The sequence below is a fragment of the Dendrobium catenatum genome, unplaced genomic scaffold (genome assembly GCF_001605985.2).
Source record: "Dendrobium catenatum unplaced genomic scaffold, ASM160598v2 fragScaff_scaffold_459, whole genome shotgun sequence".
NCBI lineage: Eukaryota > Viridiplantae > Streptophyta > Magnoliopsida > Asparagales > Orchidaceae > Dendrobium > Dendrobium catenatum.
The window spans coordinates 238,498-249,515 of record NW_021318921.1 but is presented as its reverse complement, the minus strand read 5'-3'; the positions used below and the strand labels follow the sequence as shown (position 1 = coordinate 249,515).

At 34.8% G+C, this 11,018-nt stretch overlaps 1 protein-coding gene across 2 annotated transcripts; it reads left to right on the top strand.

The window, feature by feature from the left end:
• Positions 1-1,301: 1,301 nt before the first annotated feature.
• LOC110112574 (glutamic acid-rich protein) lies at positions 1,302-10,466 on the top strand. Of its 2 annotated transcripts, none has more exons than XR_002305042.2 (12): positions 1,302-1,458; positions 2,108-3,680; positions 3,775-3,808; positions 6,916-6,992; positions 7,237-7,296; positions 7,457-7,567; positions 7,657-7,737; positions 7,891-7,977; positions 8,174-8,903; positions 9,290-9,400; positions 9,847-9,877; positions 9,956-9,984. XR_002305042.2 is itself a non-coding variant. In XM_020844842.2 (12 exons), exons 2-12 carry the CDS (start codon positions 2,196-2,198, stop codon positions 10,126-10,128), a joined length of 2,979 nt encoding a protein of 992 aa, XP_020700501.1. In that variant the 5' UTR covers positions 1,302-1,458; positions 2,108-2,195; the 3' UTR covers positions 10,129-10,466. The 2 variants fall into 2 exon arrangements, 1 of the variants encoding a protein (XP_020700501.1); XM_020844842.2 differs by having other exon boundaries at positions 8,174-8,900; positions 9,288-9,400; positions 9,956-10,466.
• The last annotated feature ends 552 nt before the right edge of the window (positions 10,467-11,018 follow it).

Here is an 11,018-nt window from a genome sequence, read left to right as displayed (position 1 = left end):
TGCCATCTCTCTACTGTCGTGAATATTCCAGGATGCAATAAGAGGAACGTTCATTTTAAATGTAAATGATAAATAACAAATACAACTTCTACTCTCTGAACATACTTGGAAAAAAATCATTGATGTTGGTACTGACTAAAAAATTTAGCTTAAAAAGAGCAACAACAAAATATAAGTTGTATTATACAACTAAAAAAAATTTAAACTTTCATTTGATGGTGCACTTTTACAAGCATTTGATTTAAACAGTGACTACTAGCAAATTTTAAGGTTGCTTAGACTTTAGAGAGAAGAAATGTTGAAGAAGAGCTTTATAAAAAGGTTTACAAAATTGAGAAATTTTTTAAGAAAACAAAAGAGAGAGTTTGATGGGGCTTTTTAAGAGGAGGGGAGGATCTTATGAGATGAGAAGGATGGAGTTGTCTAATCATTTAGCACAAAGAGCTTTAGACTTTAGCCGAGTTATCATTAGGTGATTAGGGTGTTATGTAGACACCTTTTTACCAGTATAACGTCTAATTGCCTTTTTATCAAACAACTTATTACATTGCAAACTTTTTCTAAAATACTACTTACATAAAATAGGAGATTTATGAGTTCCTTCTTAATGTTTCTTCTTTGTGATTAGGCCACTCATATAACTCATTTGTTTTCATAGAAAAGATGTTTCAACATATAGAGCCACAAGCTTTCATGCGTCTCATTATCATAATTAATGGGACAAACCCTATCAGAATTGTAAAATAAGGCAATCGCTCATAATTAGAGATAGATTTTTATCATAGATCTAGGTAGAATTGAACAAAACAAAACGAGTCATGAGCAAAAGTTTTTGATTTGATTTAGGTTTCATTTGCAATGTCTTTTTACTATTTTTTAAAGCAGTTTTATAGTAAAAAAATTAAATTTTATACTAAAAAATTGTTTCGAGAAGTAGTAAAAAAGTCGTCCAAAATGAAACCTTAATCTTCAAGATGATTTTGAGTTGGGTCTAAGGCTTCATTTATGACGGCTTTTTAACTACTTCTTAAAGCAGCTTCTAGTATAAAATTTTTAAATTAAAATATAAATTATATATATAATATAAATTTCAGACCAATTCAATATCAAAATTAAAAAATATAGTGAATGAGTTAATTTGAAGTCACTTACTTTAATTCATGCCGATTTGAGTAAGAAATAAATAAACCTGCCAAAAATCGAATCGGTATCACCCAAAGGAGCGAGGGGTAAATCAAAATGGAATCCTCCTTCCGGTCCTGTATATAAACTGAATGCCGAGAGGAGGGCAAAATAGAGAAAAGGCTCAAAACTTTTGGGTGTGGAGGGAAAGATCCTTTTTTTAGTCCACTCCTCTTGGTCTTCAGCGAGCGGGCGGGCGAAGGAACGAAAGCAGCGCGAGGCCAAATTCTCCGCGGGGACTCGTCACTTGGAGCGCCAACTGCAGTGTTCCTTTTTGTGAGTTGGCTTTTCCTTTGGCCGGATGTTGCATATGTTGAAAAGTTTTAGGGTTTTTGGTTCAAATTTTGGTTTTTACGCGTGGTTTTTGAGCTCGTGGGAGGTGGGAGTTAGGGTTTGGGAAGTACTAGGGAGTTGCCCTATTTCCTCCTGGTTGAATTGTTTGGTTCGGTGCAATCTCTGTCTCCGCGTCTTCTGTATTTTGTTTGTTGTCAGGACTGTCCTAGGGATCTGCTTTTATGCCTTGGATCGACTCCAAGCTTCTTTTTCGAGCGCTAAATGTGGAGTCTTGAGGTTCTTTGCTTGTTATTCTCGTTGTAGTGGAAGAATTGACTCTTCAAATGTTACAAAAATGTCATCTTTATGCTTGTTATAATTCGAGTTGCTTTCTAATCAACTTTTAGGGTTTGCGATTTAATAGTTTGATTAGCCAGCGTTTAACCTGTTAAAAGTTCAATCTTGTGGAGTGACTGATGGAGTAGCCAACGCTGTGCACTGTTGGGTGCAATGCTTTTTAATTTCTATATTCAGTATTGGTTTTTCTATTGCCTTTGCGTTGACTAGTTTTCCTTTGATTTATGATTGGCTTGTTGTTTAAAATCCTTGCGTTGACATGTAGTTGTATTTACTTTTGTCTTTGTCATTCCAGGTATAGATCTTAGAAGAAGCCTTCTTAAATTGCTGCCTTTGTTTTTGGTTTCTTCATCAAGGTTTTTTCAGTAACTGTATTTACTGGAATGGCTGATTCCACGGCACCATCTGATTCAAAAGAAGCTTCACTGGAAAATGGTTTTGATCCGCCTGATGTTCCTTCTACAAAGGTTTCAACTGAAAGCAAAGATGGGGACGGAGATGGGAGTGGGACAAGCAAGGAGGATGTAGAGGAGAAGAAGAGTGCTGAAGAAGTGACAGGAGTGGTAAACGTAGAGAAAGGACTTGAGTATTTGAAGGATGGGGTGGATACCAAGGATGTGGAGGAAGTTAAGGATACGGAAAATGAGAAGAGTGTAGAAATAAATGACAATGTCAATGAAAAGATTAACCTAGTGAACACTAAGGATGGTGAAGAGAAGCAGGATGAGAGGGGCATAAAAGATTTAGAGGACAACAAGCATGGGGAGGTAAAGACGAATGCAGCGGTAACTACGGAAGAAAATGTAAAGAAAGGTGTTGGGGAGACTAAGTATCTCGAGGGAAATAATGATGAAAATCAAGCCAAGGATGGGGAGGAAAAGAAGGATGTAGCTGAAGCAAATGCAATGGAGGGAAAAAATATTGGGGAGGCAACACATTCGAAGGGAGAAAAGGGTGCAAAGGAAGCCAAGGAAGGTGATATAAATAATGATGCTGTGAAGACTTTGGATGGGGAGGAAGAAAAGGGTTTTGTGGGAAGTAAGAATGAAGAGGGGAAGAAGGTTGTTGAAGAAACTAAGCATGATGACGATGAAATTGTTGTGGAAGAAGGCATGAATGCTGAAGTGACGGAAGACACCGGAGGTAAAAATAATCTGCAAGCTTTGGGTAATGTGAAAGATAATATTGAGAAGAATTATGTTAGTGATGTCAAAGGCACTGAGAAAAAGCAGGCTGCAGAAGGTAAGGTTCACAAAGATGACGTCGGGGTGGAACAATTGAAATATAGTAAAAAGGAGAAGGTTGCACAAGGGATTAATGATGATGAGCAGAAGAGAGATTTGGGTGGTGAAAATGATGTTAAAAATAAATCAAAACTAGCTGTAGGTCATGAGCGAGTCAAAGTCAAAAAGAAGCCCAAGGATATTGAGAAGGTGGAGGCTAAAGTTGGGAAAAATAAGGTTGCAGTTGATGAAAATGAGGAAACGGTTGTTAATAGAGGTTTGGAAGATGACAAAGATGATGTTGTCAAGGAAGTGCACATTTCTGAGGAAGAGGATGCTGCCGAGGATGGAGATGATGATGGTGATGTAGAAACAAAAAGCAGTAACAAGAAGTTGGCAAAGTCTTTCAAAAGGAAAAGGAGCAGGGGACAAAGATCTGCTAACAAAAGTGAAGTGAAGGACAAAAATAAAGCAAAGGGAAAGAAAGAAAGTGGAAAAAAAACTAAGGAGTTGATTAGTACTATTGATGCAGTGTCATCTCCATTGGGCTCTTCTAGGGAGCGTCCTGTGCGGGAGAGGAAAACTGTGGAGAGATTGGTTGAAGTTATTGAGAAAGAGCCCAATAAGGCTGTCGTCATAGAGAAGGTGCATGTTTTCCACCAGCCTTTTAATCATGTTAGAAACATACAATTGACTGTTGTGTTATGAATATTCAACATCCAACAATGTTCATTTGCAGGGTCGAGGAATTCCCTTGAAAGATATACCCAATGGTAACTTGCCTCACTTGCAACAATTTCCTATTGAATAATTTCTGTAATGTAATTTCTTTTGATTTACCTGGAATGCAATTTTGTTTGTCACGCATATTCTTTGGTCTCTATTCCTTGCCTCTCTACATATATATATTTACTTTATTAGGCTTCTATCTCTTCATGTTAGGAAAGATCCTATCTAGTTTGCTATTTATCATTTTATCAAATATACCATTGTGATCTATTTCTATATCTCAAATGTGTTTTTCTGTCTGCATAAAATGTTACTGAGTCTATTATGATATTGTTAACAAACCTTTAATGATTGTATGCAATATTATTGTGTATTCATGTTGGACGCTAGCATTACCATTTGTTTTTGTTTGTTGTTTTCACAATATCTGTTGATTATTTTTAGGTCAATTGCGTTCATGGGCTTCTTGTTTGTGATGATTATTTTATTTGAAAAGTTGATTTATAACTTAGGTTTATGTAGATACAACTGTTCTTAATTGAAACTGTGGCCAAATAAAGTCTTTCAGGGCTAAAATATGTGTCTGGTTTGCCACGTTAATGTCTACTATGAGGGCCAAAATCAGATCATAATCAGCTTTGTGCTGAATTTACTAGTCACTTGATGTTACTTTCATTCGGTTCTGTCATGCCATTATTTTTCATATTTTTTAGTAGCTCGTTTTTTCTCTACATCTTTTATCTATATTTATATTGACAGTGTGGCTAAATTCTGGAAACATCGGCTTTTTAAATGCTTTAAAATCTTATGTGGATCCAACACCTCCATGCGAATGTTTGGTTTTTTTTTTTTGGGATTTACATACACAGCACACTAATCTTATGTATTTACAAATCTAACACTTAAATTTTGATATTTACTTATTAGGCTATACATTAAAATTTATGCATTAAAAGATGTCTTTCATTTTTAAAATGTTAATAGCATTTTTACGTGATCCTTTTTATTTTAAAAATAATTAATATTTGTGGCATTTTTATGTGATTTAAAGTTTTGATTGTTATAGGAATAAATATATAAAATTTCAGGTGTTAGATATGTAAATATATAAGAATTGTGTGGCATGTATGTAAACACCACCCCCCTGCTGACTCTTGCTTTATACTTTTGACTTGATTTTGCTTTTTTTTTTTTAATAATTTGTGGTCGATTGATGCATGTATCACTTTACTTTCATTAGATTTTGTTCTTCTGAGAACTCAACACTTTTGTTTAGTTCCATTGAGTTTTGTAGAACGTGTTTGTCATTTTATGTACCTTTCACAAGAAACCTCATCGATTTATTTATTTTCTAAGTTGGATAGTCTGTCAGCGTTCCATTTGATAGATGAATATCAAGTTTGACAATTTTGTTTTCTTCATTAAATCTGCACGAGGAATGTAATCTTGTATACATTATATGGATTTGAGTCTGGTCCATTTTGTCGCTTTAACTGTGAGATCATCATTATCTATAAAAGTTAATATTGATGTGATCCGAAGTGCCGGATTTATTGGTAATTTACTTCCGGTAGCGTTTGTTTTGTACTACTTTTACTTTGGTGGTCAAGGATCGTGTAGACCTACAAGTTAAACAATGTAAGTTTTAAATGCAATAAAATAAATGCATTATTAATTAATTACTGTTGAATCATATCCATTAACACACTGTGTTTGATTTAACATCTCTGAAGATTTGCATTTGCATTAAAGAAAAGTGCAAAAAAACATACAACTATGTGTGGACTGTGCTATCACTATCCTCCCTCAAAGCATATTCTTAGATTTAACATCTGGGAGTAGGTTTTTCTAACTTAGGGACATGTAAAGTATTGCATTGCTAGATGTGTTTGCTAGAACTGCATGATTATTTTATTGTAAATTAGGATGAACTGTTGGTAATTGAGCTGTAGGGATAGTGGAAATATTATCATGTCATGAAGTTCTACTTGTTATATCCCATCATTCTTTCATGTACCTTTCTTTTTTAATTAAGCACTTAAAATTTACTTTATGCAATAAATAAATCATCATTGTTGGCCTTATTAAACTATTTAGGGTAAGTTTTATGAATTCTTATTCTTCATATAATTCCTATTTCCTATTGAATATATGAGGCGTTAAACTTTTTCTACACAGATCTAGTTGCACAATTCCTAGGTTGACCTCTTTCCTTTCTAATCTTTTTACATAATTTTATCTACTTACCTTGTGGGTTTGTTTTCTTCCACTTGTTGCACCACTCTAAATTCTAAGGACTCCAAAACACATAACTCTAATTTTCGCTATCTTTGAGGCTTTTGTTTAGAATAGCCTGTCTTGATTTTGATTCACTTCACCTTTATTTTAGTCTCTTTTCTTGGAACTGCATTCCTTTATTTTCAGAATACCCTTAATCAGGATCTAGCGCAATAAGTCTATCATGCAGCTTTTTCATTTTTTTATAATACCGTATGCTTGATTTTACCTGTTGTGTACCTTATTTATCCATTATATTCTAATCTTCCCCCAACCTCTTGATTAGTCTAGCAAGCTAGCTTCAAGCTATTATCTGTCGTTGGTCATAATGTAAAGTAGCCACTAATCAGTTGTTCCTCCCAGTCAAGGTGAAAGATTTTGTTGCATGAAGGACATGTGATTTTTTTTGGGGTTATATTAATTATATATTTACCAAATCTCAAAGAAAGGGTACAACAGAACATAATCCAAGTCTAATTTTTCATATGGTAGCAGTAATTCTATACTACTTATATATGGAAAATGATTAAATTAAGAAGCAATTCGGCACCCTTGTTTTATCTACTGCCTAATATCTGGGACTTCCTATGAATTAGGCTTCGTTTGGGATAGCTTTCAATTACAAAAATTTCAACTTTTGTACTAGAAAGCTGTTTTAAGAAGCAGTAAAAAAGCCGTCCCAAACGAAACCTTAATGTGTTAGAACTTTTTGGATGGAGGTCCTAACATTGACACATTATGGTGGGAGCCTTGGAGGTTAGCATATTCTTTGTAGATTTTTGTCGTTTATTTCTAAACTAATGTTTTTTGTGTGATTAGCCTCTTTACTAATCTTTTTTTGCTACTGAACTTTTGTTTTGTGTTGCTATGTCAGTGGCATATAAGTTAGCAAGAAGGAAGCCCGCTGATCTGAAATTCTTACATCAGACTCTTTTTGGAAGAAGAGGAAAGGTTGTGTGAGATTTTGACTTGCATTTTCTTGTTTGTTCTGCATAGCAACTAGAATTTCCATGTTAACCAAGCTGTTACAATTTCTTTTAGTTTATCTTTTTTTTTTTCACATATTTTCTTCTATTGTTTGTTCTTCAGTTGCTATTAAAGGTGGGTAAGTTGGTTTAAAGGGTTATATAGTTGTTATTGAATTACTTCCTACTGATATTTTACCATATTCTTTCTGTCTATGAATCATTTTCAGGTAGTTGATTTTAAAAGCAACATATTGCAGTTTTCTGGGTTTGCTTGGCATGAGACCGAGGTAAGGTTTCTCTCGAGCTTTATGAGTTGTGTTTCAACTCTTATAGGCTTTGCTTGAGTCTTGCCATTAAATTTTCTGTTCATCTGCTTTGATTTGTTTTGTGCAATCAATAGTTTAATGTGTTTATATTGTTTAAGTTTGTTTTCTTAATTTTTCACAGGAAAAACAAAGAGCTAAGATAAAGGAAAAGCTTGACAAGTGCATTAAAGACAATTTATTAGATCTATGTGACTTGCTTGATTTGAATGTGTCTAAAACTAACACTAAAAAGGTTTGTGGTTAATTAATATTCGGATCTATAACTTGAGGCTGCTCACAATTATTCTTTAAAAAGATTACTTTCATTCAACTTGGTTGCAGGAAGAAATTATAGTGAAGCTTGTGGATTTTTTAGAAGCTCCTCATGCAACTACTGATATTAAACTTGCTGAGAGGGAGCAGGTTTGCCTCCTTTTTGTGATCTCCAATGTGCATCTACTTAAATTTTGAATCTTCATGGTAGATTGTGAGATTTTTCTTATTTAGGCAACGAAAGACGAACATCTTTTTCTATAGCTGAAGAGTGCAATGTTTTCCTTTTGTGCTCTGTTGTAGTCAGAAAAATCTAGAAAGCGCAAACGATTTGCTGAAGGCAGTGCATCAAGGAGCTCAGGAGGCACGCCTGCGAAGAGGTCTAGGAAGGTATGCAACATAAGCTATGATTTACATTACTTGTGCTATTTTCCTCCTTTTATGTTCTTTTGAATCGTTCTTTTGCCTATCTTTGTCTTTATAACCTGGTTGTAATAGTTCTACTTGGGTTATGGACTTGAGTATATTGTTTTAGCTATATTCTATGTTCTTAATCTTTGCTTGAACCCAATGCAAAATACTGTAGAAAAGTGGCAAGCCGGAGGGCACTCCGAAGTCAAGCGGAAAGAATCCACAGGAAACAGAAGATGAGGAAGAAGAAGACGACACAGAAAATGGTGTTCCTGACGAGGATGATGTACAAGCGCATTCTGAAAGTGATGCAAAAGAAAATGAATCATCAGAAGCAAGTGATGATGAAGGCGAAAAGGAGAATGTCGATGAATCTGGAAAAGGAAAGGAAGATATGGAACTATCCCCCAAAAAACAAGACTCTGCTGTTGCAGAGAAGAGGAGAAGAGGGAGCAACTCTAAGAAGGTTTCTTCAGAAACACAGGTAAAAAGCCCTGTGAAGACACCATCATCGCACAAACAATCAAAGGCTAAAAAGAATGATACTGCTGAGAAGGTTTTCACCAGGAAGAAAAAGAAAGGTAGTGAATCACCAGAAGCAAGTGATGATGAAGGAGAAAATGAGGATGTTGATGAATTGGGAAAAGGAAATCAAGACATCAAGCAATCCCCAAAACGACAAAGCTCTTCTATTTCAAAGAAGAGGAAAAGAACGGGGAGCAACTCTAAGAAGGCTACTTCGCAAACAGTGGTAAAAAGCCCTGTGAAGGCACCTTCAACCTACAAACAAGCAAAGGTTGAGAAGGATGATACTGGTGAAAAGGTCTTCACTCGGAAGAAAAAAGATGCTGATTCAACAAAGAAGTCGAACCAGAAGTCAAGTGTGAAGGATAATTCTTCTGGTATGTATCTTCATTTTAATCATAAAAAAATTATAATTGTTATTGGTTTCACTTACAGGTGAGATTCTTATACATCTTTTAGCTGACTTGTAAGTTTGGATTTGTTTGGGTCGGCTTTCTCACTGCTTCTTAAAGCAGTTTTTTGGAATAAAAATTATTATTTTTGTACTAGAAAGTTGTTTTAAGAAGCAGTAAGAAAGCCGTCCCAAATGAAGCCTTTGTCTTAAACTTCTGCATGCCTTTGATTGTTGAATGTCAGAAAAGTATTGTTTTGCTAGAAAAATATTCTCGAGTTTACTTGGTTATAAAGTTGATTTTAAATTGCTTTTCATTGAGGTAAAATATTATTTTCATATTTAATTTTAGTTCTGGTTATTATATTTCAAGGTAAAAAACCAGGCAAGGGAAAAGCTACCGGAGAGGAACGAAAATCTGGTCCAAGCAGGACTGATCTGAGGAAGACCATATGTGAAATTCTGAAGGAAGTTGATTTCAATACGGTATGTCTTGTATGCTTAGTAGGCCTATTAAATAAAGACTGGACACTCTAACAGAGTTCGAGCTAGTAGTTAGCTACTTGGTTTAAGTATTGTTGCACAGATAAGGTAGCTCCAGGCTGCTTTGGCTTGTTGAGCTGTACTGATTTTTGTAGAACTTCACTGGTTTTAGGCTTTGTTTGGGATGTCTTACTGCTTATTAAAGTGACTTTCTAGTACAAATATTATATTTTTTGTAATATTTAAGAAGCAGAAAGAAAGTCATCCCAAATGAAGCTTTCGTTTGGGACGACTTTCTAACTGCTTCTTAAAGCAGCTTTCATGTACAAAAATTAAAATTTTTGTACTATAAATATGCTTTATGAAACAATGAAAAAGCCGCCCTAAACGAAATCTTAGTTTGCATAACTCAAATAACTTATCATCTTACTACTTTTTTTTCATTCCAGGCTACTTTTACGGATATTCTGAAAAAGCTTGGTATGCCTTCTCCCAAATGATAATCCCTTCTTTATGTAATATTGTCTGTCTTACTCTAATGAAAGCCATCTCTTTCAGCCGTCCATTATAAGATGGATTTGACACCAAAAAAAGGAGCAATAAAGCAAATGATACAAGAAGAGTTGACCAAGATGGCCGATGAAGCCGACGAAAGCGAAGAGGAAGGCGAAAAGGAAGAGACCGGTAAGGAAGAGACCCCAAAACCTGCAGGCAAAAAAGTAAAGGCATAATCAATATACTTGAAGCTCACTGCACCACTCAAATTCCCCTGTGATCAATTGCTGCTTATGAGTCTGTAAGTGATTTGAAGGCAGTTCCATGCGTGGATTGGTTGTTAGACAAATTCAGGATTTCTGTAGTTTACTCGTGTTTTATATGACTTGGATAACTTAAGAAGTCATGGCTGGTATTACCTCATGAGGACAAACTGGATCATGGCCTTGTAATGAAGGGTGTAGACCACATGAAGATGCATATTATATAATTACACTGTGTAGTTATGCTTTTGTTATTTGGTTTCCATTGACGTTGTGAACTGGTGCCTTCATGAACTTTGAAGCTTCTGGTACTTGTGCTTAACTATGGTGAAGTAGATGGAAAACAAGGGGGTATGAAATTTATCAGAAGCTGGTTTGGATGTTTGATATTGCCGACTTTTGAAAGCTGATTATATTTCCAGCTAATATGTGGCAGCGCTAATAATGATGATACTGAATCGGTAAATATTTGTTGCTACAGAGAATTTGTTGCGTTAGAAACGCTTCAGTGTCTCCTTGAATGCCCGCTGAGAATATCGTTTCCTATCTCTGGTTTCCATTTACATGGTTTCTTAGCTGAATCTGTACACCCCTATAGCTTTGTTTGGGATAGTTTTTTATCATTATTATTTTGTTCTTTAAATAAAATTTTGAATTTAAAATTTATTTTAGAAAATAACGAGAAAGTTGTTCAAATGAAGTTCTAAGTTTTTATTTGAGATTTTTTTTTTATTATTTTTTAAATTATTTTTTTAGTAAAAAAATTTTTGAACTTGAAGTTTTTGCAATAGCAAGTTGCTTTTCAAAAGCAATAAGAAATTTATACCGAATAAAAAGGCTTTGTCTGGGACAGCTTTTGTATT

Coding starts and splice junctions, on each gene's coding strand:
- LOC110112574 (XM_020844842.2), top strand. CDS start 2,196: ATGGCTGATTCCACGGCACCATCTGATTCAAAAGAAGCTTCACTGGAA. Junction 3,681..3,774: donor AGGCTGTCGTCATAGAGAAG/GTGCATGTTTTC, acceptor GTTCATTTGCAG/GGTCGAGGAATTCCCTTGAA. Junction 7,568..7,656: donor CTAAAACTAACACTAAAAAG/GTTTGTGGTTAA, acceptor ACTTGGTTGCAG/GAAGAAATTATAGTGAAGCT.